This window comes from Fomitopsis serialis (genome assembly GCF_022376445.1).
Source record: "Fomitopsis serialis strain Sig1Antser10 chromosome Unknown B0H18scaffold_75, whole genome shotgun sequence".
NCBI lineage: Eukaryota > Fungi > Basidiomycota > Agaricomycetes > Polyporales > Fomitopsidaceae > Fomitopsis > Fomitopsis serialis.
Genome location: NW_025955035.1, coordinates 142,375 through 169,289, shown reverse-complemented (window position 1 = coordinate 169,289; position 26,915 = coordinate 142,375). Strand labels below are relative to the sequence as shown.

The 26,915-nt window shown below is 57.8% G+C and overlaps 10 protein-coding genes across 10 annotated transcripts; 5 read left to right on the top strand and 5 right to left on the bottom strand.

Annotated features, from left to right (window-relative positions):
• Nucleotides 1–277: 277 nt before the first annotated feature.
• Nucleotides 278–2,100, top strand: B0H18DRAFT_1194978 (uncharacterized protein; the record flags this gene model as incomplete). Its single annotated transcript, XM_048036065.1, has 11 exons — nt 278–333; nt 388–433; nt 502–586; nt 646–710; nt 770–793; nt 857–1,022; nt 1,077–1,098; nt 1,156–1,284; nt 1,343–1,369; nt 1,422–1,562; nt 1,622–2,100. 11 exons carry the CDS (start codon nt 278–280, stop codon nt 1,788–1,790), a joined length of 930 nt encoding a protein of 309 aa, XP_047889767.1. The 3' UTR covers nt 1,791–2,100.
• B0H18DRAFT_1026901 (uncharacterized protein) lies at nt 1,949–3,736 on the bottom strand. The gene is made up of 13 exons (XM_048029843.1): nt 3,621–3,736; nt 3,518–3,563; nt 3,384–3,468; nt 3,272–3,332; nt 3,193–3,217; nt 2,971–3,136; nt 2,890–2,911; nt 2,712–2,840; nt 2,623–2,649; nt 2,542–2,575; nt 2,380–2,486; nt 2,160–2,329; nt 1,949–2,103 (listed from the first exon to the last, which is right to left on the bottom strand). Exons 1-12 carry the CDS (start codon nt 3,674–3,676, stop codon nt 2,173–2,175), a joined length of 915 nt encoding a protein of 304 aa, XP_047889766.1. The 5' UTR covers nt 3,677–3,736; the 3' UTR covers nt 1,949–2,103; nt 2,160–2,172.
• On the bottom strand, nt 3,721–8,178 carry B0H18DRAFT_1026897 (vacuolar assembling protein VPS41). Its single transcript, XM_048029842.1, has 17 exons — nt 7,753–8,178; nt 7,562–7,703; nt 7,256–7,512; nt 6,263–7,100; nt 6,106–6,209; nt 5,954–6,046; nt 5,737–5,894; nt 5,443–5,680; nt 5,371–5,382; nt 5,273–5,308; nt 5,140–5,217; nt 4,971–5,090; nt 4,837–4,912; nt 4,547–4,783; nt 4,314–4,491; nt 4,168–4,258; nt 3,721–4,120 (listed from the first exon to the last, which is right to left on the bottom strand). The coding sequence occupies exons 1-16, from the start codon at nt 8,128–8,130 to the stop codon at nt 4,183–4,185; spliced, it is 3,021 nt and encodes a 1,006-aa protein (XP_047889765.1). The 5' UTR covers nt 8,131–8,178; the 3' UTR covers nt 3,721–4,120; nt 4,168–4,182.
• A 384-nt stretch (nt 8,179–8,562) lies between these two features.
• On the bottom strand, nt 8,563–9,691 carry B0H18DRAFT_626457 (uncharacterized protein). Its single transcript, XM_048038840.1, has 3 exons — nt 9,307–9,691; nt 9,080–9,247; nt 8,563–9,027 (listed from the first exon to the last, which is right to left on the bottom strand). Exons 1-3 carry the CDS (start codon nt 9,373–9,375, stop codon nt 8,611–8,613), a joined length of 654 nt encoding a protein of 217 aa, XP_047889764.1. The 5' UTR covers nt 9,376–9,691; the 3' UTR covers nt 8,563–8,610.
• Nucleotides 9,692–14,391: 4,700 nt separating this feature from the next.
• Nucleotides 14,392–15,848, bottom strand: B0H18DRAFT_626292 (uncharacterized protein). The gene has a single exon (XM_048038839.1). The coding sequence runs from the start codon at nt 15,563–15,565 to the stop codon at nt 14,726–14,728; it is 840 nt and encodes a 279-aa protein (XP_047889763.1). The 5' UTR covers nt 15,566–15,848; the 3' UTR covers nt 14,392–14,725.
• A 2,443-nt stretch (nt 15,849–18,291) lies between these two features.
• B0H18DRAFT_881651 (uncharacterized protein) lies at nt 18,292–18,447 on the top strand (the record flags this gene model as incomplete). The annotated part of the gene is made up of 1 exon (XM_048040855.1): nt 18,292–18,447. A coding segment is annotated over one exon (156 nt), but the record flags the coding sequence as incomplete, so codon positions are not given.
• Nucleotides 18,448–18,974: 527 nt separating this feature from the next.
• B0H18DRAFT_1122363 (uncharacterized protein) lies at nt 18,975–19,556 on the top strand (the record flags this gene model as incomplete). Its single annotated transcript, XM_048034504.1, has 1 exon — nt 18,975–19,556. The coding sequence occupies one exon, from the start codon at nt 18,975–18,977 to the stop codon at nt 19,554–19,556; it is 582 nt and encodes a 193-aa protein (XP_047889761.1).
• Nucleotides 19,557–19,679: 123 nt separating this feature from the next.
• Nucleotides 19,680–20,934, top strand: B0H18DRAFT_626263 (uncharacterized protein). Its single transcript, XM_048038838.1, has one exon. The coding sequence runs from the start codon at nt 19,802–19,804 to the stop codon at nt 20,687–20,689; it is 888 nt and encodes a 295-aa protein (XP_047889760.1). The 5' UTR covers nt 19,680–19,801; the 3' UTR covers nt 20,690–20,934.
• A 709-nt stretch (nt 20,935–21,643) lies between these two features.
• On the top strand, nt 21,644–24,195 carry B0H18DRAFT_1026867 (serine/threonine protein phosphatase). Its single transcript, XM_048029841.1, has 10 exons — nt 21,644–21,765; nt 21,958–22,081; nt 22,529–22,619; nt 22,693–22,700; nt 22,721–22,926; nt 22,953–22,977; nt 23,034–23,109; nt 23,175–23,364; nt 23,600–23,678; nt 23,860–24,195. The coding sequence occupies exons 1-10, from the start codon at nt 21,746–21,748 to the stop codon at nt 23,908–23,910; spliced, it is 870 nt and encodes a 289-aa protein (XP_047889759.1). The 5' UTR covers nt 21,644–21,745; the 3' UTR covers nt 23,911–24,195.
• Nucleotides 24,196–26,838, bottom strand: B0H18DRAFT_1026857 (P-loop containing nucleoside triphosphate hydrolase protein). The gene is made up of 10 exons (XM_048029840.1): nt 26,560–26,838; nt 26,416–26,485; nt 26,030–26,367; nt 25,773–26,000; nt 25,718–25,746; nt 25,473–25,661; nt 25,132–25,360; nt 24,829–25,066; nt 24,645–24,758; nt 24,196–24,558 (listed from the first exon to the last, which is right to left on the bottom strand). Exons 1-10 carry the CDS (start codon nt 26,623–26,625, stop codon nt 24,497–24,499), a joined length of 1,563 nt encoding a protein of 520 aa, XP_047889758.1. The 5' UTR covers nt 26,626–26,838; the 3' UTR covers nt 24,196–24,496.
• Nucleotides 26,839–26,915: the final 77 nt, after the last annotated feature.

The window sequence follows — 26,915 nt, the reverse complement described above, 5'->3', positions numbered from 1 at the left end:
ATGGCTGGAAGAAATGCTCAGCCTAATGGAATGGTTCGCAGTCCTCTGGAGCGGTAGGACAGATAACAGGCTGGTGATCGGTTCGTGCTGGCGATGCCATTGGCTGCGCGATCTACATGCATACTTTTTGTGGGCCTTGATCGAGCCTGGATGACGTCCTTATCTCGCACTCGAAGCATCTGCTGGCTCTCCGCCATGCCCAGGGGCGAAGGAAGGGTATCTAGTCGATCGTCGGTTCGCTCACCGACTCGGACAGTCTTACGTTCTGACCATCGCCATGCCTCGCAGGGTTCTCATCGGGTTTGGCGTCGACGTCGACGCGGTGGCAGGGTGGTAAGTCCGGCATACCCCTCTGGTGTTGGTCGCGAGGACAATCCGACGACGCAGGCTCGGGTCGTACGGGGGCGAAGATTCGGTGTCGGACATATCCAGGGTATGTACATGCCTTTGAGCTGGTGCGCACCGGGGCGCTGGCAGGTCTGACTCGCGGATGCGTGGAAGGGCCTGTACTCGGGCGAGGTCGGCGTACCGCGCCTGCTGAAGCTGTTCAGGAAATCCGGGATCAAGACGACATGGTTCATCCCCGGTGGGTTCCAGTTGCTCAACCGAAGTGTGTCAGGGTAGCTCCGACTCACGGACGCACAGGACACAGTCTGGAGACGTTCCCGGAGCAGATGGCTGCCGTCAGAGACGCGGGGCACGAGATGTATGTAGCTTTGCGTCATCCGTGACAACAGCCTTTTGGATCCTCACCGACACGGACCTACAGGGGCTACACGGGTACTCGCATGAGGTACGTGCATCAGGAAAGAGGTGATCAGCGGGAACCGCGGATGGCTGACGGCGGACGGCGCAGAACCCTGTCTCGATGACGCCCGAGCAGCAGAAGGACATCCTCGAGTACACGTACGACCTCCTGACGGTGTTCAACAACGGCATCCCGCCGAAGGGGAGCGTCGCGCCGTGGTGGGAGACGAGCGCGGAGGGCACGATGCTGCTGCTCGACAAGGGGATCGAATACGGTATGGGCTGTCCTTGAGAGTACCCGTGCTGGCTCGTTGACATAGTCCTCCCAGATCATTCGCACATGGCTCACGAGTGAGCAGCAGCACGGACGTAAAAGTGCTGGCCAATGCTTACTCGGATCATGTGTAGCTCGCAGGCGTACTACCTGCGTGACCAGGATACGTGGACGAAGATCAACTATACGGCCAAGGCTGAGGCGTGGATGAAGCCGCTGCAACGAGGGAACGTCACCGGATTGGTGGAGCTACCTGCTAACTGGTTGAACCATTCTAATGGACGATCTCGACTTGTGCTCACCAATGCGCGTCTGGGACAGGTATTTGGACGATCTTCCGCCCATGATGTGAGTATGTTCCAAACGTATACATCAAGGCAGTCTCACATCGGTCGGGTAGGTTTATCAAGGGAAGCGCAAACTCACACGGTTGGGTCAACTGCCGAGACGTCGAGCAACTCTGGAAGGACACCTTCACCTACCTCTACCGGGAGGAAGAGGATTTCATCTTCCCTATCACAATCCATCCCGACGTCAGCGGGTACGTGTCTGTATGTTGAACGTCACCAGGACTGATCGCGACCGCTACCACGCACGCAGTCGCCCGCATGTCTTGCTCATGCTGGAACGCTTCATCGAGTGGGTCAACACCCACGAGAACGTACACTGGGTGTGCATGCATGAGATGGCGAACGAGTTCAGAGCGAATAATATCCCTCCGGCGGGGGCGCGCATGCCGCGTGGTTTGGACAGCGGTAACACACGATAGGCGACATCCTCTCCAAGCACTAGCAATGTCGAAGGCATGCAAAGTACTCAAGTAATGCCCGTGTTCATCTCATAGCCGGGGATAACGATGCAATGCACCGTGTATGATTTGGTAGGACACTTCCGAGAGATGATACCCGTTCGAGTGTTCGGCGTTCACGAGTCTGAAGCTTTGCAAACTCAATCCATTCATGATGCATTTGACGCGATCTAACCAAGGATGTGATACAATGGGATACACGCACTGTTGGCGAGGGCTTCTCAATAGAGGATGACTCATCGTACACGGAACTGCATCTTCGTATCCTTGTCTTCTGAGTAAAAACTTAGAAGATCAGTCACCGGGTATGTTCAGACGGGCCAGACATACCCAAACCTCGGAACTACAGCTTGAGGCCGCGCGGCATCCGCGCACCAGCGGGCGGCGCATTGTTGTCACGGAACTCCTTTGACATGTCATACATGCACACCCAGTGCACGTTGTCGTGAGTGTTGATCCATTCGATGAAACGTTCAAGCATGAGCAGAACATGGGGTCGTCTGTGTAATTATTGTGAGCACAAGGACTACGCCTAGACGTCCCTACTCACCCGCTAACATCGGGATGTATGGTGATGGGGAAAATGAAGTTCTCTTCCTCTCGGTAGAGGTAGGTGAACGTATCCTTCCATATTTGCTCAACATCTCTGGTGTTAACCTACACCATTTTGTGAATATCTGTCGCGTCGAACAATGAGAACAAACGCAATCACCCATCCGTGCGAGTTGGGGCTGCTCTTGATAAACCTGTGTACGCCATAAGCCACGCTCGGACGGGAAAGATACGGACGTACATCATAGGCGGCAAGTCGTCTAGGTACCTATCCAGCATTCAAGGCATTACTACGTCACTCGCTTGCGCCGCGAAGTGGTTCTCGCGTACCAATTGCCCGGCAATTCAACTAGACCTGTAGTCTTTCCCCTTTGTAAGGGTCTCATCCAAGACTCCGCTTGGGCGGTGTAGTTGATCTTGGTCCACGTATCCTCGTCGCGTAGATAGTATGCCTGTGAGCTGGAGCCAGTCTCAATCTTGAATCTGCTCGTGAGGAATATCGACTCACTCGTGGGCCATGTGAGAATGGTCTACCGCAAATGGACAAGGTGAGCTAGACCTGACTTCGGAATCTCCAATGGTGCCATACCGTATTCTATGCCTTTATCGAGTAATAATATTGTGCCTTCGGCGCTGGTCTCCCACCAAGGTGCTACACTACCCTTCGGAGAAACACCCTTGTTGAACTTCGTCAATAAGTCATATGTGTAATTGAGGATGTCCTTCTGCTGCTCGAAGGTCATCGAGCGAGGATTCTGCGAAAGTATGTGGTCAGCGTACTGTCAGGCCTCTTCGCCCCTGACGTTCATACTTCATGTGAATAACCGTGTAGTCCTCTGCGGGTGCGGTGCCGTCAATCGCATGTCTGCAAAAGCACAACGATCGCTTACATCTCATGTCCGGCGTCTCTGACCGCAGCCATTTCTTCGGGGAACGTTTCGAGACTATGGCCTGAGAATGGTCAAGCGGCCATTCATCACAAGAGAAACGAAGTTGCCCTACCTGGTATGAACCAAGTCGTCTTGATATTGTACTTCTTGAACAGCTTCAGGAGCCGAGGGGTACCAACCTCGCCTGCATAGATTCCCTGCGCTTGCGTTAGTCTGTATGGAAGATTGGATACAGCTGGGGCATACCCTCGAGATATCCGATACGGAGTCCTCGCCACCGTACGATCCCAGCCTAGCGTGATGGGTCGCCGTTCACAACGTGAGTACTCAGGTTTGGAGACAGACTCACCACCCGGATACCGCATCTACGTCGACACCAAAACCGATGAGGATCCTTCGGGGCATGCTAGTTCAGTCTCACAGTGCGGTCAAAGTAATGGCAGTGAGTCCGCGGCAGAGGGCCCTATAACCTACTCATGACATAGCTTCGCGGGAGTAATGGAGAGGTCACGACCTCTCGAAGCAAACCGCAGGTCACGACCGCAAGGAAACAGAAGATTGTGCCTGTAAGATGGAGGTCGAGCCCACCATAGAAAGACTTCCGACGGGGAGCCTATGATAGTATGATGTCGGCATATCGGTCGCATGACGTCGCGAGTACACGATCGTGTAGACAGACATAAGATAACGCTGTGTGAATGGTCGTCGAAGCACCACGCAGATACACTCTGCGTAAGACAGGTAGATGAGTCATCCAGAGTTCGATTCGGAAGCACGTTTCCTGTCAAATGACTGAGCATTGTAAATGTACTATACGGCTGAATCGTGAAGGTGCAATCTGCTCTCGACCTAAAGCAAAGATTAATGGTCTATCAACGCTCGAATTTAGAACATACTACAGGCTGTGATGGCTATGAAGGCCGCCCTTCGCCTTTCCGCGTACATACGGGGCACCCCTGGTTAATCCTCGCGCGAACCATGGCAGCACTGTCCGCCGTAGCAATGAGCATCATACCTCAGCCACAGTGGACACAGCACTCACAGAGCGATCTTGCCGCCGATTCGTTGGGTACCACCCGCACTGTGATCGATCCACTCGCGCAAAGTCTCGTCGGGAGCAACACAACTTGCGTGGACAACATGCCGGCACAAGTACAACAACGTGAGGCTGTGCGGACGCTGCTCCAGGCTCTGGGAGCATATTGGACAGTGCGTTTGCGCTGTTTCAGACTTGTGAGTTATCATTCAACATCGTTTCGTGGTATATTGACGCACGATTGAGGAAGAAACCATTGGTCTGATTCCTGTACAGTGTTCGCGCCAACTCTCCACAGTCACCGTCCAAGATGGTCTGACAGCCTTCGAGTAAGGACACTTGCAGGTTGAAGTCGTGCAGGATCTTGATCAACGCGCCCCTGAGACCCGGTATCTCAAGCCCATTCTTTATGCGTCGGATGAGCCGAATAGGATTGATCTCTGCGCCAACGTTCTCGAGGAGACCTCGAATGAATACTTTCCGACATAAAACTCAGCTCAGTAACCTTTTGCAAAGCGCGAGGACATACATGGTCGTGTCTCCGAGTACTTCAATAGGTCTTCCCATAGGTCGTCGTCATGTTGTTCTCGAGCGAAGTCAATAGCCTTCGGTCAATAGCGAGCACGATTAGAATGAGGAGCACGCTGAGAAAATTTGACGTACCCTATTGACATCGCCCAGCCGCTCGATAATCAAGGTCAGCGCCTGCTTGTTATTCCCCATCCGACCCAGCAGGAACACCATCTCTGGGACCATATCTCGGTCGTTACATACGCGGTATGCCTATTTGTCTGTCAGTATTGGAACAGCCCCGTACAGCCCAGTGCATTACCTGTTCGAGACTGTAGTAGTTACTCGAACGCAGGAAGTTCATGAGCCGGTCTGGTGCATGTTCTGCGCATAGTTTGACCTGTGATATCCTTGGTTCAAACGCAATATAAATAAAAGAGTAAATCAGGACGTACCTGCATGTCTGCGAAGTCGGATGTTAAGTGAGGGTCCTTGTGGAACAAGGCATCCAAGTAGAGGTTAGATAGTCGGGTCGTCCTTGGAGCTGCTGGACAACTCGCCCGATCTACGCAGTCAAGAGGATGCGTTAGCAACGCAATCGGGACGACACTGCTGAACAGCCTACGGGTATAGAATGAATATGATCCACAAGCAATGCAATCGCTCTACTGTCTTCCCGACGCACGTCTTCGCCTTCTCTCCTCTGCTTCTCCATGAGCTCGTGGTCAAACTCAACCAGGAGGAGGGCCTGATCTTGCACCGCGGTGAATAGGTTGTTCTCGCGAATGAGGTCAAAGACGTTCGGCCGTCGCAAGCGCAAGAAGTAGGGAAGGGCCTTGCCAGGCTGTCGATTCATGGTATACCTGAATACGTGAGCGTCAGAATGGACACCCAGAAGACGCAGTGTCGGCTAACTCACAACTCGGCGAGACATTCCATGAGAAGCACTGTCTCAGGCGCTGTTGTCTTCATCGCCGATGATGAGGGAGCACGGTCTAGCTCAGCTTGCACGGCTACTATGACGGCGGGCACATCGTAGATCTCCTTCGGCCAGCTCTTGATCATCCGCAATAGCGCCTATATCCGAGCACAACTATTGAGAACGATCAACTTGGTATGTGTGGGGCGATACGTACGTGACGATCGTGCGCAAGAAAGTACGCAAGAATCATCTCGTATACGAGATGACCTAGTGTGGGCGATTCTGTCGGGACGAATGGAATGATCGCCTACGAAGCCAAGACATGTCAGCCAGGTAGCGTCGCTTTCCGGTGCATCCAAGACATACCTGGAGCTGGTGCTTCTGCGCAAACAGGAATATCCAGTCCTCCCATCGCTTCAGATCCTGTCCACAGACTTTCGGACAGAGGCGCGCGGCCTTCGCCCAGTTGCCTATGTGCGGTTCGGATCGGTACGGTGTAAGACGCGTTGAGATTTTGACATACCTTGGCTGACCAGATGCTCGATGTACCGCTGACCGACGTGCACGGCGTCCACAGCGTCCTGCCCCGGCGCGGCAGTCACGCCCATTGCAGCCTGCCTCTCAATCACCTCTAGCGCCTCCTCGTATCTCTGTCGCTCTACCAGCCAAGCAACGTGATCCCGCCAATCCCTAGGGCGCACAACGACGATGTCCCTCGGACTGAGCACGACGTAATACCTCTCCGCCAACGTCGCGTCCACCTCTATCAACACATAATCATTGCATCCCCACCGCTCGAAGCCTGCGATCCCAAGTGCGTCTGCGGCAAGCTCCTCCCCTCCGCGCGAGACAATACGGAGCTCGGGGCGTTCAGCCGCCTTGCGCATCTGCTCCGCACGGTCGGCTGCGGCCTCGTTGCCCGTGAGGAGCGACGTGTCCGGTGGTGTGTACGCGACGATGAGGAAGGCGGTCAGGCTCGGGGCCGCCGCGGTCTTCTGCACGGCGGAGCCTCCCGAAGTAACACTAGCGGCGTCGCTCGGGATAGGGAACATGCCCGTGCCGGCGGTGGAGGGGGAGTTGCCGAGCGGGTGTGGAACGATGCCCGAGACCATGCAGTCAAGCTGGAAGACGGCGGTAATGTCGACGAGGAACGGAGGCAGGTTGGCGGAGGCGGAGACGGTGGGTGTGCGCGGCCTGGCGCGGACGCGAGCAACCTTGATCTGGTCGGCCCAGGCGACGAGGAGTGTGGAGTCATCCTGCCAGTGGAGGGTGCATTTGAAAAGATCGGCGCGAGGGCTGTCAGGCGGGCGGTCGATGTAGGTGATGCGAGTTTGGGAGACGGTGTCGTAGATCTTGACACCCTGATGATGGGACAAGACCGTGTAAGATCGAACAATACGTACTTGGATTGCAGAAGCAAGGTGCTTGCTGAGGTAGAGCTGGAACTAACGCGACTGTCGCAGTTCCAGCCACAGCCCCTCCAAATATGCTACTGCGGGACGTGGCATGTACTCACCAAGTCATTTGCCCAAGCGATGAGTTTGCCTCGCCATCGTACCTCCCAGACCGGCCCCTCTCCCGTATGCAAGACTGTTTCCTTGTAGCCTAACCAGCCCTTCTCATGCAAGACCAGCGACCCTGCCATGCCTCCACATGCAAGTGAACGCGTTCCACTCTTAGCGAAGTTGGGCTCCAGAGCAACTGTACGCAGGGAGCGTTTCATGTCAAAGGTATGGGACTCGGGAGTCGAGACGGAGTGTAGTACGACCTGCCCTGGGAGGAACGCGTGAGACGGAGTGGGTCAGGGCACGACCGGTCTCACCGTCGATAGAAGCAGTTGCGACCCAGTCTCCAGTGATGTCGATGGAGATATCCGCAATGGAGGCGGAATGAGGCTGGAAGGACTTGATGAGCTCGCCGGTAAGGGATAGGATGTGTAGCATGCCGCCATGCGTGCCAAGGGCCTAAGACTAATCAACGATGTACGGTGTAGTCGCATACGGAACAGCTTACTATTCGCTGATTTGCATACGCAATGGCGGAGGCAGAGTCCTTCTGAAGGAGCTGGTGAGTGATGCCCCCAAATCGCTCGTACTTGAGTGCAGGCTCCTCGTCCTCGTCCTCGTCGTCTTCACTGTCGTCGTCATCGTCTTCGCTCCCAGTCTGCTCGCCGTCCCCGTCAGAGCCCACCAGCTCTCCATCCGAGTGGGGGTCGTGATGATGCAGACCCGCGATGCTATGACCGTTTCCGTCGGGATGGGCGTCTTGCCTTACCGACTGCGCGCTGGTGGTCGAGCGGTCGTCGTCACCTGCGTCGCTCATGACCTCGGGGCTGCCAGCGAGCGGTTGCTTTTCGTTGCCGAGGCCGTTTCCGTTCGGTTCTGAGGACATGGCGGCATGAGTGACGAGGAGGGGCGAGAGAAGGGATGGAGTGTGCGAAACACGCGCTCAGCTGGCTGCGAGACGCGTCCGGGACGCGTCTGTAGATGGGCGTCTCTCCATTTTGCCTCGTACCGCGAATGCAGCTTGTCTCTGACGCTGAGCTGAGGCTTGCCCGGTGGCAACATGTAGACTTTGTTACCGTAGACGTACATGCAACCCCATGCAACCCACGTAAGCACATTAATTGGCCTTTCTTCCGCTCACTCGGCTTCCACGTGCACGCTCGTCTGTGAGTACGATACCTCGGTGTACGTCAGATCTCTTCCCCCCTGCGTACAGTCTACATCTCTTTCTCAGTCTCTTACGAATTCCATCAGCCCCCAAAGCTTTTTACAATGCCGCGAATGCGGAAACGCGTACTTACAATGCCAGTATCATATTATCATTAATAGGACCAATACTTACGTTACTAGCTACTATAACTCCTCGCTATACCATCATCACTCCTCGTGTGCTTCCTGTTAAAGTACTATCTGCGTAACGACGGTCGCAGGACACAGAAAGATGGCGAAGGTGACACCCTAATGACCACGTCAAACCGTCGGGGAAACGAGCTGCAGTGTCTTCAGAGCGCGTCAGTTCGTACACGGCGGTCGGTTCAGTCATGGCCGAGATATTGTCAGTTTCCCGAAAGCACTCGTGCAGATGTTCCGCAGCGCCAGACATATGAGCGATCCTGGCACAAGTAGCATGGAGGGCGATGAGACAGGGATGGGGCGGTGGAATGGGTGTGTTGTCAATGATCGCAGTTCTAAAGCTGATTTTGACACCAATCGCGAGGCGTAACTGCTCGCCCCAACGATACTGCACCTCATAGGTATCGGGTATGACTTCTCCTTCCCCGTCCTGTCGACAGATTTATTCATAGACACGAAAGAACAGCGGAAAACGAACGTACTTCTACCGCCGTCAGCCATAGATCGAGTTTGCCATATTTTACATGCGGTGCAGTTGCGGCTGTGAACACAGTCAGGGGCCTGTTAAGAACATTGTCGCCAAGAAAGTCGCGGCAAGAGAAGTTTCCAAGACGCTCAATGATCGCTCCAGCAATCCTCGCCCACTTGAACTGAGGGCAGACGGGGTCAGTAAGCACATGGCAGCTTACGACATGGACGAGATAAATACCTTCGCGCGCACCGCTGGAATGTTTCCAGTAATGTTCTCCGACAGTGGTTGACTAATGATGTGAGCCATCCTTGTCTACGTATCAGCCCTCACTCCAAGAGCGGAAGTTAACGCGTGATCAGAGCGCGCTGAGCCGAGGTGAAGACACACGAGTGGTCGTCGCGAAGCAAAGTCTGGCCCAGCGCATTAGTGAGCCGATAACAAAGTCAGCAAACATACTTACCAGCTGCCGCAAGTCCTCGGCAGTGATGGATGGCTGCGGCGGTGTACGTCGCAAATCCTGTACGGCCTGCTCGAAGGAGTGCCTCGGACTTTCGACACCTGACGCAGAAGACGTGGAACCTTGGGGATTGTAGACTACAGACAAGTCAGATGGGCCGCAACAGTAGGTCAAACACTTGACAAGAACGCACACGGACGGATCAGCCCATAGACGTACAGATAGGCAAGCCCCGCGAATAAGTCGGGATGGCTGTTACACCCGACGATCTCACGAACTAACGTATCTCGGCCTTCGTCGCTAGGTGCAAGGTGCAAAGCTCAGCCTAAAACGCGTGCAGCGACCATCGGACTGAGGTCAGCCGCTATGCGGATCCGTCCTTCTGGAGTTGCGCAGCTCGGAATGTGTCCCATCCCTCGTATCGCTCATATGCCGTCCATATATCGTCGCCTTGTTGGTACGAGTTGTTGGGTAGAGGGGTAGGGCCGACTTGACTCGCCGAGGCATGGTGGTATACTTAGACAGTGGATCCGAGGCATCATAGGCACCGTTGGGTCCCGCCTCGCTAGCCCTGATCGATGTGGACCGTGCCCGAGCGTCGGTGACAGGTAATGGACAACGCGGGTTGAGGGCTGAACAGCTCGCCGCCATGGTATTGTGACTCGCAGCGCTGGAATGAGCGAGAGCCTGTATGGTACACAGGAAAGTGTTGACAGCGAGGGCGGCTGAGGTGATGTAAGCGCATCGCTTGAAGGGTGCGAAAGATACGCGCGCTCGACTCGTAGTACTATCCCGAGGGCGCGTTCCCCACGACAAGCGGGCATGTCCTGAAAGAAGGCCAGCGAGCTCGGCGTATGGCTCAAGTCTGCGGCAAGTCGGAAAGAGGACGAATTACACAAGAATTACAGGCTAATGATTTCAGGACATTCAGCAGTAATTGTTCCGATTTCTCGAGATATCGACTACTCAGACAATTGAACGCAATATCGTTCTACCTGTAGTGAGTGGTGCGCTTGGTAGTCGCTCGCCAAAGACCACATCGCCGAGACTTACAGTATGAACGACAGGTGTGCAGTGATATGTTTCCCCCGATAAGTGAGCCGTAAAGCTAAGTTGACAGGGGGGCACTGGGCGATGCCGAAGACGCGCAGATTTAGTACTGATTACTGGCGCGAACGACGTGCTTACCCCGAAGATAGCCTGCCGCCACCACAAACGCACTGTCGTCTCGTTGCATCCATCGTCAAGATCTGAGTCGGCCCCGCGGTACGTACGACGAGAACTCCGCTCTGTGGAAGACCGTAACCTCAGTGTCAACCCAACTTATGCCAAAAGCTACACGTACTTATGTTGTGGCCAGTGCCATGCGCAGTTCGAACCGTAATATTGGCAAGCGGTTTGTCATTCGCGGCCACTGGTAGAAATGCAGGTGATGGATCTGACAAGGTTGGATTGCACCGTAGCCTATGGCACCGCATTAGTACGAGCGAGGAGCACCAATAAACATCAGGCAGATACAACTTCCGCCTGCGATTTGCTTGTCTATGTGCATGTTGTGCTTGGCATGTCTTGGGTCTGTAGTCGGACGGCGTGTCAAAATGACTGGCAGATTGTCACCTTACAATAGTATGAATGGCAGTGTCGGGCTTCCGGTGCGCCACTGCCTCCACTAGTAAGGTAAGGTAGGCCGCGTAAGACAACCGGTCACGTAAAAGTCTGCTTCACATCGAGAAGGAGAGGCAGGCGTGCTCCGCAGCGCACTTGCATCAACGTCAGACCTCTGCCGGCGGCCATGCGCCACCAAACCTTGCCCGTAACCAGCCGTCTGCGAAACCTTACCGTGTTATCGCCGCTTCTGGAACTGAATACGACTAGAATTGAGTACGACTAGAAGACTGTGTCGCTCGAGTGAGCATGAAAGCGGTATTCCTTGAGTCATTGCTGACCCACCGGGAGCCTTCTACCAGTACCGTTGAACGTTCTTCTCAGCGCTCCGATGAGCGGAATGGCAGAGTCGTTACCGTAACAACTTGTCAAGATCGGAATCTGACAACATCGCTGTAAATTGTATTGGTGTTCATGTCCGAGAGACGCACAGTGGACTCACACATCTGATTATATTCCAGCTGACTCGCTGACTCGGATGCAGTCGGCAAAGACCTATGTGTAATGGTCCCCAGATTGCATACATTCGCCGCAGCTTAACCTTGGTAGGCTCAATTGAAATGAGCGAACCTGTCATCGTTGTTGAGCGACCTCTGAAATTAGTTCACGAGTTGCATCAGAAGCTGGCAGCTATAACGGCGTGTGGTGCTTACCATTCTGTGGCATGACCTTGTTGAGAATGTCCCGTCATTGGGATTGCGTATAACACCATAGTTTTCATCGTAGAAGACCAGGACCCGAATAAATCAGACACAGCGACTCGCCGCTGAGCTGTGCGGATGTTCTGCGCGCTACCTTTCACACAAGTAGAGATATGAACGATACCACTGAGTGAATAAGTGTCACTCAACACCCTTGATTGACATGATTCGGCTCGTTCCTCTAGAATCACTGGCAGCTGTTACCAGATTCGATAACAGTGGCACCGAGAACCGCAGAAGCTGCGCTACTTTAAGATCCAGAGAATCAGCGACTTGATGCGACCACGGCCGGAAGCACAACGTCCGGAGGCATTTTGGCTATTGATCACTGTCGCGCTGCCAGTAGTCGGTCAAGCTTGTCATGTACAACACCAGAAGAATTAGAATCTCACCGACGTAAAATGACATCTCTAGGTGGCCATGAAATGCGCGCTGGGAACATTCATTTCTCGAGTATATCTGCGGCAATAGCGTCCCAGCACCACGGGGAGCTACAAAGCCACAGCGAGCTCTCCGCGCCAAGTGACCGTCGCGTGCACACCGTGTTTCTATATCTGTACGCAGATCGCATGTTAATCAGTACCCCGGCACGAGCTTCAATCCCGCTCAGCGTCGGAGAGACGACAGGGCAAACCGGGTGGAAGAATGTTTGCACGGTTCCGGGCCTGCAGCTCAGGCTGGCTTCCATGCACTGTACGTATGTACTCGCGCGGCCGCATCGCAGGCGCCCACCCGGTCGGACATGCTAATGGCAAGTTGCATCCGTCCTGTGGTCCGCTGTGGGGTAGTCTAGATTCCAGGTATACTCGAATCTTGTGGATCACTTCGTTCGAGATGTCGGATCGATCGTTCAAATGAAATCAGCGAAATGCGGTCGGGCTTTCCCTCGATGCCCAGGATGATGCCTTACCGAATGTATGGCGCCGGAAGCGACAGGGAATAACAAAGGACTCTCACTCAGAAGAATGAACGAGGTCGCATCCAGGTCCGTTACTGGAAGTAAAGTCATCGGACAACTTTAGTTCCGCGCACAACCTGCCCAAAGTGGACATAAGCGTTAAGTTCTCCTCACTGTACTTAGCTGCATCTGATCTAGAACTACTCCGCTGACGAGGATCCTACACCATGTGCTCATTCATAACGACGACGACGACACCAGATTCGTGGCCTCGTGTGCCCGGGCCCAGTGCCGATCTGTGAGAAAAGACACGAGCGATCGATGAGTGAACGGTTCGCACAGACTATTTGCGCGCCGCCGCAACATACCACGCAGATTCTGTCATCCACATCCTATGCATATCTGCGACTTCTCCTTGAGTGAGAATGAACCCCGACCGAGCTCAGCACAAACCACTCACCGACCGATTCCGCGGCGCAAACCCGTCCGCGCTGCCTCGGAGACCGCTGAGGCGCAAGTACCGCCACACAGGAGGAGCAGCAGGGCGGGTAGTCAAGGCCACGATCACGCCGTCACCTTGTGATTGACAGTGAGCCAGGCCTCAGCGAGCCAAACCCTCCGCTCGCAGATCGCCATCATCAGCGGGTACCACAGCCTGTTCGTCAGTCAAATTCGAGCGAAGTGCAATGCTGATATGAATGCTATACTACGATATGGGCGGGACAGGTTGATCCGGCTGGCCCGGGCAAGTCGGAGCTGGGGAGAGGCCACTGAAGAGTGGACCGGGAGACTGAATGTTGATGTCCTCGATTATCAGTCGGCGTGGACATTGATTTGTCGCCGCTGCTCGAATGCGGGAACTCGTACGATGACTGCACCTTGGAACATGCCTCTGCCGCAGCCACTGCGCATGAAGGCTCCGCAGGTGTCTGTAAGCTGTGTAAGTTGTCGCGCAGCCAACTTGAACCCCGGATGAACGCAATGACGACGTGTGGCACTCGCATGCAATCGGAGGCCTGGTCCGAGTCGTCCAGTCTGACTAGAAGACGTACACCGTGCCGCAATCCACCCCGTGAGATGGCCGTCCTTGCCAATGGCAATGGCGGCCGAGCGGTCATTACACGCGTGGGTACGAACCGCGGGTACAGGGCACAACTACATAGCGGACATGGTGCGGGCGGTTCGTACCAGACTTGCAGCAGTAGGCCATCCCACGATGAGATGGAAACGATGCAACTAGTAGATGCTGATGGGTCTTCGCGCCGCATCGGGGTGTTACAATTGCGCTCGGTGCATCACGCCATTGCGGGGCGCAATCAGAATCTAGGAGGGATTGTGCACTGGCAAGATTCGGACATGAGGGAGCCGTTCACTCGCGAGCGGCCGACCCGGCCGGAAGCGCAGAAGGTCCCGAGGACGTCATGGCCGTCACCACGACGAATGACATTACTACGGACAATCGGGAGTATGGCTATGTGGGGTTGGACAGCCTGACGTCCAACGCTGACTGATGTACGCAGCTTCAGCTCGACAGGAGGGAGTCAGCCTACTTTAGTCATTCTACACAGAGGGCCAAGGCGCACCAACGGTACGCTCTGCTGCTGATGCTAGAGCGACGGCGGTGCGCGCGAACCTTTGCGGTGGGACCCGTCTGCAGTTCACCGACGCAGGTCGGACAATGCACAGTCCGCTCGGACACTGCGCCTGTCCCAGCAATAGCCAGCGTGCGATCGCTGCATGTCGGTGGCGAATACGGTGCGCTCGATTGGCGGCTGCGAATAGGTCGCCATGCTGGCACCGGCCATTCTGATCGGGGCGGGCGCTGGACCCGTGGATCGAAGAGGCAGAAGCACGCGAAGGGGGGGCAGAGAAGATCGCGTCTGCGCGTGCCGCTCGGCGCCTGGGCGCGGGCGTGGGGATGGGGAGCAGTGGGATCTAGAGCGGCGATACAGAAGCCTGCGCCCCGCTCCCCTCGTTCGGCCTTCTCGCCGCAACGGGGCCCCACCTGCCCGCTGCGGAGTGAATGGCTGCCCGGTATGGCTTCATTGGCCACCGCGGCGGGACGTGCGTGCCGCTCGCGGCGAGGGGGCGTGGACGTCGAACGGCGCGAAGGCAGGGGGCGACGTCGAGAAGCGGAGGCAGGCGAGGCTGACAGGCGAGACAGGTTGAGGCGGACAGCGTCCGACGGGTCGGGAGAACCGCGCTGGCAGAGGCTCGTACGTGCGCACGGTGCGTCTGCCCCGCTGCATCCACAGGCGGCGTAGTACGTACTGCGACCCCCTGCGCGTATCCGTGATCGATCCCCTCGTTCAGCGGCCGCTCTCCGTCGCGTCCCCCAAGAAATACTTGTACGAGAAGACGCGGCGCGGATGCGGATGACCTCATGGAAGAGCCGCACCGTCCAGCCTCGCGCACGCCGCGATCGCAAATGGGTGCGTGCATCTGCAAGCACCCCCAATCGATCGCCGCAGGGTCGTCGTCCGGTGCACCCTGATCCTCGCCCGCACTGCAGATACGCGAGGCTTCATTAAGCAACAGACCGGCCAGGCACACGATCGCTTCCTTCCTACCAACCTTCCAGTGCGGCGCCATAGCGGGGGGCTCGCCCGGGCCTCGAACGCGCGGTGCGTCCTGGTCACCGAAACCTTGGACGTGCAGGCCCTCGCCGCCGGCACCCGCGCACCGTATGGCTTGTCGTTCGTGCGTCGCGCGTTGTGTCTCCCGCCCACGAGCGCGCGTCCGAAGCCATCTCGTAATGGTGGCGGTCGGCGGCATGCCACGGCATCGCGGCGAGTGAATGGCACCAAAGCGGGGTGCGGTTTGCCTGACAATAACCCTCGGACGGAGGACCTGCAGTTCGTGATCTCGCGTTCGGGCGTCGGGGCCTTGCTTCAGAGACGCCTGCGCCTGCTTCAAGAACGTCCGCTCGTTCGCCACCCTCGTTGCACACGAGCTTAACAGTCTTCCGACGCCACCAACAGAACGCTGCAGAAATCGAGCAGCATGCCGGCCGGTGAGGAAGCTGGTCTGATCGCGCTCATGAGTTCGGGCTGGACATGCCTCATGCGCATAACCCTGTCTGGACAGGCTGCTGGCCGGGCATACGGTGTTCTGCCAGCAGCAGTGGCGGCCGGCACGCGCCCGGGATCCGGTACGTTGATGTTTCCGCCCGGGGCGTTCACCTCAGTGAGAGCTCAGCGCGGAGTGCGGAGCCTACCGCAGTGTATATGCTAGCTGTCGAGCCGCGGGAACTCGAGCTGGAAGCCCGATGGTATGTACCAACCGGATTCGGATTCGGGGAACCCGACGGGAGGTAGCCAAGGGGATCGCAACGCGTGCTTATGGCCGTGCGGTCTGGGCGCGAGTTAGACTTTGGGTGGGCTTTGATGAGATTCGGGGAGCAGTGCGAAGGTAGAGCGAAGATCGCTATCCAGAGCACTGACGTCGCTCTGTTGAGCAGTGGCGAGTGCAGCCTGCGCGTGCAGTTCGCTGGGCGGGCAGGTTCATGCACGCAAGGAGCCGTTTCACCAGCGCAGACAAATAGCGGCTCCACCAGTATGAAGAGTGGGTCCGCGGGACGAGCACCCGTGCCTTGCCAACGCTCGTTCGGTATTCTGTACTGCCTTTCCAGTGCAGCGTTCGTGGCGAACCGCCTATCGCTTTCTAGCTCCGTGAAGGATTCTCTGGTGTCAGCGAAGAGCTCTGATGCCCACGCCAGAGGCGCTCGCGGAAGCTGTGGCGCGTCTGCCTCTCACCGAGATCTGAGTGGAAGGCGCAGAACGCTGGCGTCGTCCCACGGGCAGTCGCGTTGATATCAGCAGCGTCGGCGCGTAGGCACGGCATCTCGTCAGCGAGGGCGACGCGGGCGGCCGTGGCGGCGAAGATCGAGCTTCGAAGGCGCAGAGTGCTGAGTCTGAGGAGGCGTGTATGTGAGCCAAGATGGGGTTCGATCGATGCGGCGTACTATTGTCAATGATAGTGTATGTGGCGTGGGTTGGACGCCCGTGTCCGTGTCAGCTGGTGTGCGCTCACGACTAGAGACATACGCAAGGACAGAGAACAAGGTCGCGGGCGGGGTTGCGACTGGCCACGCTAATCGGGACACGGGAGAGGCACCGAGCTTGTTGTTTGGAACGCGAAGTGGGGCGAGGAATAAGCTCTGGGTGCGCGCATTCGCCGGTGGCTAGAAGCGCACGGACAAGCTTTCGTTCGCAAGTGTGTCGCGACAGAGATAGCCCGCAGCGGGACACGTCACGTCAGCTCTGGCAGAGGGCTTCTTCTGTTCTGCTCGCTTCTGCGATCTCCTGGCAACGTCGGGGCGTTGGCGGCGCACCGGGCGGGCGGGGGCGGGGGCGGGCTGGGAGCGGCCGGGCGTCAAGATGCGGCGATCGAGTATGTGCTGTTCGCTGGGAGGGCGCTGCATTCAATATGATTGACCCGCGCAGACGTCAAACTGTCGGCGACAGAGATGTGACAGAGGCTTCCCAGCGAAGACGCGACGAGATGCTTCTCGGACGCGTTTGGTCGTCGACCTGCCCCCGCCCGTGGACGTCCACCGAGGGCGTGATCCGGGCCGTCCGGACTCGCTCTGTTTCGCGCGTCGGTAGTGGGCCCGTTCGAGGCGGGGATGGTCCGAGCTGTCTAGAATGCGAACGCGGGCTGGTGAGGACGGCCGTCGTGCAGCATGGGGGTCCGTCTCGCAACGAGGTGATGCACGCCGCGCGCAGGCCGAGACCGCGCGATGCGTGCGCCACCGCTCATTGGTGCGTCCCATTCTATGAGAACCGTCGATTGCCGAGCACGGCGTATCTGCACCACATTCATATAGGCAATCATGCTCCGCGTCTCCCGTCGCGCAGATGCGCTCGGGCGGGCGTGATGGACGTTCGAGGACGATGCCGGCGGGAGCCCCGGGGACAGAGCTGATCTGACGGGCGTGTGCAGGGAGCATGCGGCGTCGAGAGAGAGGCTGCCGGTCAGAAGTGGTCAGAAGCCTCACAAGTGTGCGAGCGTCTGGGAGGGCGCCTAGATTTGGTTCCGAGGGAGGGAAGATGGCGTGCGTCCAGATCGGGCAGGCAGCCGCCAGCGCAGAGGGCCGGAGGCATTTCGCAGATCAACTCCGCCCGAAACTGTGGGCGGGGAGCCACCGTGCCGCCACCGGGCGTGGGGAGGAGGGCGAGCAGCCACCGTCCGAGTCTGGCCAGACGCGAGACGGGCTCTTGCAGAGTTATAATATTCGCCGCCGCACCCTCCGCCGCCGCCTCTTCCTCCAGCCAGCCCTCCCGCTTTAATGCTCTCTTCCCCGCACCTTCTCCATGTCCTACCCGACCCTGCCAGCTTCCTGATGCCCCGCGACCACCACCACCACCACCCACCACGTCTCCAGCCTGCCCTCACCCGCGACCCCTACACCCCCTCACCCCTACCCACAACCCCTCGCCCCCGCCCCCCAGCACCCGGCTCACTTCCTCGCCCCGTCCTCCAGCCAGTCCAAGCTCACCCGCAAGCACGTCTGCCCCACATGCGAGCGCAGCTTCTCCACCAGCGGCCACCTCGCCCGCCACATCCGCGTCCACACCGGTGAGCGCAACCACAAGTGCCCCTTCCCCGGCTGCGAGACGCGCTGCTCCCGCCAGGACAACCTCCAGCAGCAGTGAGTCTGTCCGCCTCCCCCCTTCTCTCTCTCGCCCTCGCGCTTCCTGCGCCCCCGTATGCCACTCTGGGCAGTCACGCGTGCCCACGCTCGCGACATGACGCGCAGGACAGCGCTTCTCGCGCGGGTGATGCTACTGCTTCCGTCTTCTGATCGGCACCCGTATCCACGAACCGCCACAGCCGAGGCAGTACGTCGGGGCCCGCTGCCCAGCAAAGAACCCGCGACAGAGCGCCATCACGCTCTCGCACCAGTCATTTCGCGCCTGAACCTGCGCGGTCAAATTTCACTGGATTTCTTTTGGATTGCGAAAGATTGGCGACTCGCAGCGCATCATCGACCACGCTCGTTGATACTCGTGCGCTGTGCTTAACCTGCACAGCAGCTCATGCTCGCCAGAAGCCGATCCTCGCGGAATTCGAGCTGCCAATACAATGATGGACTCGCCCGCTGATTCTTCCTTTCCGCAGCTACCGCATCCACTTGTCGCCAGGCTCGCGACGGGGCTCCGGCTCAGCTACCCGGGCCGCCATGACCAAGGCGAAGACCTCAGCAGAGCATCTCGTACAGGACAGGCCCGACCCCTCGACGCGCTCCGCCAAGCTCATCAGCATCGGCGGGAACGCCAGCAAAAACGGTAACAGCTCGACGAACGCGGCTTTCACGCCTTCGCCCTCGAGCTCGCCGTCAGACCTCCGCGCGCAGACGCTCCCTGGATCCACCTACGCGTCGCCGTACCCTGAGCCGCCGGACACCCCGCCGCCACTCGCACCCGCGATCGTCCCAGCGGGCTACGCGTACCCCGTCCCACCCGGTACGTCGAGCAGCTGCTCGTCGACGCCGTCCATCCCCGAGCTGCAGTACCCGTCCGCGCAGGGCCCCGCCCGCCCGCACGCGCAGGTCGACTTCACGAGCGCGCGCTCGAGCCACTCTCACTCGCCGGAGCAGAGCTACGCGCCAGCACAGGCCCATGGCGGAGGGAGTGGGTACCCGTCCCCGACGGAGATGCAGAGCCAGACCGCGGCGTGGGTGTACGGCGGCCACGCTCAGCCGTACCACAGCAGTATCCCCGCACCAGCAGCACCAGCGGGCGAAGTCCATGTCGCCGAGTGAGCGGCCGCAGACGGCGCATCCGCACGCGATGGGCGCGCAGTATGGCTATGACTATCCGGAGAGCTATCCCTTGCAGTACCCCGACACGCCCCCCGGGCAGACCGTCGAGTATGCGCAGCCTGTCCAGGCGCCGCGCGGCAGGCCGCCGCGCAGATATCCCCGTCGCGTCCGCCGATGGCGATGCTGGGGGGCGAAGACGCGTATGCGGGTGCGGGTGCAAGGTATGATGGCTCACAAATACGCTGATGTCGCGCTACATGGCGAGCGGCGCGGGTAATCAGGCTGATTGTCCGTCTGCCCATCCCGGGCATGCCGTCCAGGAGTCGCTGATTGAATCGTACGCCCCTGCGCCGTCGGGCGCGGTGGTCGAGCCACGTGCTATCTATGCGGGCTACGGTAATGCGCAGAGGTACGCAGAGCACGACGGTGCCGCTGCGTATTACGCCGCTGGGTACGGCACCAGTGCGGGAACGGGGCGGTCGCCACCGCCGACACTGCCGCCCATCCAGACCGCGCGAATCGTCCGGGACGATCTCGCCGTCGATACGCGGCACCCGCAGCTACAGCAACAACATCACGCACAGCCCCACTCTGCGGTCGACGCGACGCAGGCGCAGGCGTCGTTCTCGTACTCGTATCAGCAGGCGCATCATCAGTCGGCACACCAGCAACAGCAACAGATGTCCGGAGCATCCCCACCAGCAACAGCACTCACAACATCCACATCCACAGGCACACCACCAGGCACAGGCACACGCGCAGGTGCACGACCGGCCGCCGAACGGCCAGCATGCACTGGACGTCCCGCTGCACCAGCCGCGCCCGCACTACGGGCCCCAGCAGTACGTCGCGCTCTATGCGCCGACGGCGGGCGCGGGCGGCGGTGTGCCGTCGCAGGCGTACTATCGCCGAGACAGTCATGGCCATGCCAACGCGCGATGAGTGCCATCTGCAGGCCAGAGACAGCGGGTGTGATGCTGTACGTCCCTCGTCCTTTGCCAAATGTTTCTGCGACGATGCCAACCGCAAGTCAAAACCTTGCCGGCGCTCCGACCATGCTTGTCACTCTGCCAGAGACCGGCTTGGCTTGGCCTGCGACTCTACACCATTTCATTTCATCTCACCCTATCTGAGTCACGACATCTTGGTTTTGGCATCGCCGCACTGCATCTGTCTGCTTGGATATCTGAATCTAACCACTACTCCGCTGCCTGGCACGCTCGCGCAGCGGTACAGACCTGATCCACACGGATGATCCTACCTCCGATGTTCTACTTTGTGTCTCTGTCGGCCGCTGTTCCGCCCGGACCGTCGCTTCTTTTCTATTCATCACGCATGTCATATTTTCATATCCGTCGCTGCTCTCCCTCTCACGCTTCCTGTTCCTTTTGCGGGTCCTGTTCTGCCTTCCGTCTTCCTTGGTCTCTCATCTCTCGCCTCTCATCTCTACGTCGTACCCTCGTCTCGTTCGCTCTGCACGGAAGCTATCTTGTTCGCTGTACACTCATCCTACACCTCACATCCCTCACACATCCTCCACATCGGATTTTCTAATGCTGTAGTATAGACGTGGCCCCGCCGTACCATAACCCCATCCCCATACCTTAGTCGCGCACATCCTCACTAGTCACTGACCACTGACGACGGTCGTCTGCTGTATCGTACACTTTCCCTCGCTATTTGTTGATAGATGCGCACACACCGAACATTGAATCCAATGTGTAGATTCCGTCCGTGAACTTGCTTCCCGTCGACGAGAACACCGCGACACATAAATGCAAGACAGGGCGCGTTAGAGAGGTTGAAACCGACGAATGTCGGACTCGGATGTCAACGCGTTGTCGGTTGCCTTTTAATCTTTGGGCTTCTCCCGCCTCGAGGACGTCCCACTCAGGGTTGCGCCGCATCTGCGCTTGGCAGGCCAGACCGCGTCCGAGTCTGGCGCTCCCGAACTCCGGAGTCGGAGAGCCCTGAATTTGAACGATCATTGCATCATCCTCGAGCCCACAACGCCAGCCACCGCCACCGCCACGCCCGATCGTGCGGCAGATGCCGGTGGGCGCATACGGTCCCGTGACCCGCGTCGCACTGTGCTTGCCTCCTCCGCCCATCCTCCTCTCGCGTCGCGCGATCTAACCCGGTCGCCCCTCCCGCCAGCTGCACGCACAGAACTGCGGAGAGAGCACATAATGCCTAGTGACCTTGACAGGTGAGCGGTCCACCCGTGTCACACCACTCGAGGGCTGTGCAGAACGTGGAGCGAGCCGTCCGTCCTAATCCCCTCGCGCTCTCACACCGCGCGCCTGCCGGGGACGCGGACGCGGGCCTCGCTGCTCGCCTGGTGCCCCGCCCTCTCGTGTGCCCCGCGGTTCTGGCTGCCTGACCTCCGCGCGGCCCACAGACAGATCGAACAGCTGTATCGCTGCGAGCCTGTCTCGGAAGAGGACGTCAAGCGCCTGTGCATCAAGGCGCGCGAGATTCTCATCGAAGAGGCCAACGTGCAGGTCGTCGACTCGCCCGTTACGGTGCGTGTTATTTTGCTTGTGCATCGCGCACGGTCCTGTCCACCGGGGTGTTGCCTCGCCACGCGATACCGGCGGATGCCTGAGATGATCGCGGTACGTGCTCTGGAACATGGCTGCGCAAGAAGTTTCGCAACGTGTGTCCGGTTCAACGGTAAGCTTCTCATTGGAGTGTTTGACTGTGGTGTCTGATTGAGAGAAGATTCAATTTCACTTCAAAACGTGAGTGATCGGTCGACTGGTGATAGGTTCCAGGAGGGCACTGAGAGTCATATCAAACTATGGCGATTTAAGTTACGTTTCTGTTCCTGTGCCCAGCGGACTCGGCCAGAGTGAGAAAGACACGGTCGTTACCATGACCGGACGAGCGAACATCTCCGTGGACAGGATTCTGATGCGACATGCGACATCCCATACCAGGGTAGTGATTATTGTCTGGTCGCCGTGTAGATATGCGGAGACATTCACGGTCAATTTTGGGACATGATGGAGCTCTTCAAGGTTGGCGGCTCATGTCCAGAAACCAACTATTTGTTTATGGGTACGTCTCCTCTTCATTCTCATCGATCATGGTCTAGCTGCATTCGCTCACTTGCCCATCCGCCCCACATCAGGCGATTTCGTCGACCGAGGCTTCTACAGCGTCGAACCTTCCTCCTCCTGCTCGCACTCAAAGTGCGCTTTCCTGAGCGAATCACGCTTATTCGCGGCAACCACGAGTCGCGGCAGATCACGCAAGTGTACGGCTTCTACGACGAGTGCCAGCGCAAGTACGGCTCGTCCAATGTCTGGCGCTGGTGCTGCGAAGTCTTTGATTATCTGGCCCTCGGCGCCATCGTCGACGGCCGGTGTTCTGCGTGCACGGCGGCCTCAGTCCGAATTTGCAGGGAATTGATCAGGTACGCGCGGCTGCTGGCCCAGGAGACGCGGGGAGCTAACCAGTGACGCGCGGCAGATTCGCGCCATTGATAGGAAGCAAGAGGTACCCCACGACGGGCCTATGTGCGACCTTCTCTGGTCAGATCCAGACGGTACGCCGCATCTTCTCGCCGTCCATCCGCGTCTCGCGTCTCGCGTCTGACGGATGCCGTCGCAGACATCACCGGCTGGGGCCTGTCCCCGCGGGGCGCGGGCTTTCTCTTTGGCGCGGACATTACCAAAATCTTCGCGCACAATAACGCGATTGACCTCATCGCGCGCGCGCACCAGCTCGCGATGGAGGGCTACAAGCTCATGTTCGACAAGACGATCGTGACCGTCTGGAGCGCGCCGAATTACTGCTATCGGTACGTCCTCCTTGCCCTTGCCGTCCATCTCCGGCCGCACACGCACTCTCGCTACACACGATGGTTTGCTTTCTTCATGAGCGATTCGACCCGTGCGTGCGCCTGTACGATCGACTTCTGGAACAAACCGTTCTGCAACGTGCTCTGATTGTGGCGTCGCGCGTGTTCAATCTTGTTGTGGTTCTCGTTCTCACCGACTCACTGACTCATTACCTCTCCGCTCTGGCGTTCTCAGGTGCGGGAACGTGGCGTCCATCCTGGAGCTGGACGACAATCTTGGACAAGAATACAAAGTTTTCGCACACGCCCCCTCGGTGCGTCCTTCCATTCCTTAGCTATGTCTCCTGTTTCCCCCCTCGCTATTGCATCCAGAAGCGGGAAGGACCCAATTTCTCCCCGCAAGATCTGACCACCCATCGTCATCCGTGGCCCAGACTCCCTGACTGTCTGTTGCGCTAAAATGGCATGCTGACGCCTCCCCTACTATTTCTGTAGGACGTCCGCTCGATACCGGCAAAACGACCACCCGCAGATTATTTCTTGTAATGGGTGCAGATCGGCCGCAGACGACTTGAGAACCCAGAGGCTGCGAGGCGCACTAGTAGCGCTGCCAGTCTGGCCACCCGGCTTCCCTTCCCTTCCTCGTCTTCCCTGCCAAACGCCATCATACAAATTGAGCCTTCTTGCTCCCATTTGTCGCTGACAGCGTCGTAGGAACGATGATGGACGCATACAGAACAAGGCTGTATTCTGACTGTACTTTGACTCACGATTATGTGTAGCGCCGTGATCTCTGGAAAGACCGACACACTGACAGATGACGTTCAGACAATTTTTACTTGGCATGCTGCATCTTGGGTGCTGCGTATACATTGTGAATGCCATCGCTCGTCTACTACATGATTGTACTGACTGATACAGCGGGGGAAGATGTGTAACGAAACAAGAAATCAAAGAGACAATGTGGTATAAGGCGAATGAACCACTGTGGACAGATTACTACTAATCGTGATTGTTGGCACAAGTTGCGGCTACAAATATGCATGCGTATGCGTATGCGTGTCGTCAATGACTGTCTAAGGTCAGGCGGCGAGAGCGACGGGGACGATGCCGGCAGGCCGGGCGAGACGCTCTACGCCTTCGTCTTCTGAGTCGTCTTGCTGAACAACTTCGCCTTCTCCAGTGCGGAGTAACCTGCCAAGTGTATGTGAACACCCGCAAGCCTAACAAAAGCATCCCGGTGCGGGCGCAGACGGGTCTGGGTCTGGAGAAGTACGTACTGGCTTTCACGAGAAGGTTCTTGTAGTCGACGATGGTAAGGCCTTCCTTGGTGAGGTTCTTGATCTTGCGATCCTTCACCTCCCAAAGCTCTTCGGCGACTTGAGAGATAAGACCTGGCAAGAGAGGAAGATGCATTGCCATGAGTGATCAAATTCGAACGACGGCCGCCTCGCGGGAACTTACGGAAGTCGTGCGATACGATCACCACACCTCCCTCGTAATCTTTGATCGCAAGTGCCAGCGCGTCGATCGAGGCCATGTCCAAGTGATTCGTCGGCTCATCGAGCAGCAATATGTGCGGATGCTCCATGGCCAGCTGCGCGAAGACAACACGATTCCGGAGACCGTCCGAAAGCTGCTTGATCGGCGAGGTCTGGTGTGCGCCTGACAGACCAAACCGACCGAGCTGAGCGCGCCAAGCCTAGAGGCAATGATACAACCAAGTCAAAAGCTAGTCCATGGGGATCTGAAGAGAGTAAGTCGCACCTGCAAGTCCTTATCCGGGTACTTCTCGGCGTAAAGCGACTGGAAGTGCTCGATCGGCGCCTTGTTGTACGGCAGTTGGTCCGCAGAGTGCTGTGAATACTTGGCGAGCTTGAGGTTCACATGCCGCGAGACCGTGCCCGAGGTCGGCTGGAGCGAGCTGGTGATCAGGTTGAGCAGCGTCGACTTGCCCGTACCGTTCTGTCCCACGATCGCAACGCGGGACTCCATGCTACGAGAATCGATCAGCGGCTTGTTCATCGCGGGATAATCAGCCAGAGGTCTACGTACTCGATACCGAAGGAGAGATTCTGGTAGAGATAGTCTTCTTCTTGCCGGAATACGAGAAGGCGACGTCGTTGAATGCGAGGATGGGCGGGGGCAGCTTCGAGACATCCTCGAAGTGGAAGCGGAGCGGTCTCGGTACCTCTATCTTCTCAATCAGCCCAGCCGCCTCCATCTTGTCAATGATTTTCTGCTTTGACTTGGCTTGCTTGACCAAGTTGGCGTACGTTCCCGCAGAGGCAATGAACCTAAATACAATCGCGAGATTGGTCAACGAATGGGTACGATGACAGAGCCGACTCACTTTTTGATGTGTGCAATTTCCTCCTGCTGCTTGCTGTACGCTTCATCTGGTTGACCTCGTTCTCCTGCTTCGTCCGCACGTACGTCGAGTAGTTACCGCCGTAGTACACGAGCGTCTTCTTCGTCGTCAGGTCCATGATGTTCGTGCATACCGTGTCCATGAAATCCTGTGAGTGCGACGTGATCACCAGAATGTGGTTGTACATCGACAGGTACGCCTCGAGCCAGACGACCGCCTCAAGATCAAGGTGGTTCGTGGGCTCGTCGAGAAGCAGCAGGTGCGGCTTGACAAGAGCGCACGCGCGAGCGCGACACGCATCCGCCAACCACCGGACATGTCCTTCGTCGGCCGCGCCATCATCTGCTGGCTGAAGCCGAGACCGTGCAGGATGCTGGAGGCCTTCGCCTCGAACGTGCTCGGGTCCATCTCCTCGAGCTCCTCGTACGCCATCTCGAGCGCGACGTCGTCGACCTCATCTGCGACGGACAGATCCTCAATCCGCTGCTCGAGCTTGGCACCTTTTCTCTCGCGGAGGCGACGATGTAGTCCACGCGTTGATGTCGGAGGGTCTGCCTCGCCGCTGACGAGGTAGATGTCGATGTGCTCCGGGATTTCGATATCCCGCTCGGCGATGGATTGCAAAATGTCGACTGGATAGAATTCGTGAACTGACATGGTAGGCCGTGATATTTTCGAACGCACCTTTCCAGAGCCGTTCTCTCCCAGCAGACCGTACCGTTGCCCGTAGTTCAGCGACACCTCCGCACCCTCGATAAGCAACCGTCCATGGAAAGACAGCGTGTACGAGTCATCTTGATATCACGGCCCTTCGGGTCGGACACCAGCACGCCCGCCGCACTCCTGCAGGTCGTCGCCCGAGCATGGCACCGTAAGCGATCCTCCGCCATCCGTGCAATCCGCACCGAGCACGCACCTATCCGTGGCGATCTGTAGCTTCGCCATGCTCGTGAGGTCCTCCTGGCTGCCGGAGGCGGACACGCTCGTGAGGGGGGTGTTCACGGAGCTGCCTGGCTTACTGCCGGTTACGGAGCCATTGGGAGTGTCCGTCGATCCCGATGTTGTGGTGCCCTTGGAGGCTGCTTTGCGGCCTTTTCTGCGAGACGCTTTTGTTTTGAGGCTGAGGGGGCCATGATGGTCGCGGAGAGAGAGAGAGAGAGAGAGGCGTGCACGGACGGAT

Bases quoted from the DNA above. Each gene is read 5' to 3' on its own strand.
- B0H18DRAFT_626457 (XM_048038840.1), bottom strand. From the start codon at position 9,375: ATGGCTCACATCATTAGTCAACCACTGTCGGAGAACATTACTGGAAAC. The intron at 9,248-9,306 runs GTATTTATCTCG...GTCTGCCCTCAG, and splicing joins TTCCAGCGGTGCGCGCGAAG to TTCAAGTGGGCGAGGATTGC. The intron at 9,028-9,079 runs GTACGTTCGTTT...ATCTGTCGACAG, and splicing joins TATGGCTGACGGCGGTAGAA to GACGGGGAAGGAGAAGTCAT.
- B0H18DRAFT_1026897 (XM_048029842.1), bottom strand. From the start codon at position 8,130: ATGTCCTCAGAACCGAACGGAAACGGCCTCGGCAACGAAAAGCAACCG. The intron at 5,895-5,953 runs GTACGTATCGCC...GCTCGGATATAG, and splicing joins TTCTTGCGCACGATCGTCAC to GCGCTATTGCGGATGATCAA. The intron at 5,218-5,272 runs GTACGTCCTGAT...AGGATATCACAG, and splicing joins CCGACTTCGCAGACATGCAG to GTCAAACTATGCGCAGAACA.
- B0H18DRAFT_1026857 (XM_048029840.1), bottom strand. From the start codon at position 26,625: ATGGCGGAGGATCGCTTACGGTGCCATGCTCGGGCGACGACCTGCAGG. The intron at 26,001-26,029 runs GTCGCGCTCGCG...GCTCTTGTCAAG, and splicing joins CCGGTGGTTGGCGGATGCGT to CCGCACCTGCTGCTTCTCGA. The intron at 25,067-25,131 runs GTGCGACTTACT...CATTGCCTCTAG, and splicing joins ACCCGGATAAGGACTTGCAG to GCTTGGCGCGCTCAGCTCGG.
- B0H18DRAFT_1026867 (XM_048029841.1), top strand. From the start codon at position 21,746: ATGCCTAGTGACCTTGACAG. The intron at 21,766-21,957 runs GTGAGCGGTCCA...CGCGGCCCACAG, and splicing joins ATGCCTAGTGACCTTGACAG to ACAGATCGAACAGCTGTATC. The intron at 22,927-22,952 runs GTGTTCTGCGTG...CGGCGGCCTCAG, and splicing joins GGCGCCATCGTCGACGGCCG to TCCGAATTTGCAGGGAATTG.
- B0H18DRAFT_1026901 (XM_048029843.1), bottom strand. From the start codon at position 3,676: ATGCCCCGAAGGATCCTCATCGGTTTTGGTGTCGACGTAGATGCGGTA. The intron at 2,912-2,970 runs GTATGGCACCAT...CATTTGCGGTAG, and splicing joins CGATAAAGGCATAGAATACG to ACCATTCTCACATGGCCCAC. The intron at 2,576-2,622 runs GTACGTCCGTAT...TGGCGTACACAG, and splicing joins GACGACTTGCCGCCTATGAT to GTTTATCAAGAGCAGCCCCA.
- B0H18DRAFT_626292 (XM_048038839.1), bottom strand. From the start codon at position 15,565: ATGCCGCCGACCGCCACCATTACGAGATGGCTTCGGACGCGCGCTCGT.
- B0H18DRAFT_626263 (XM_048038838.1), top strand. From the start codon at position 19,802: ATGTCGCGCTACATGGCGAGCGGCGCGGGTAATCAGGCTGATTGTCCG.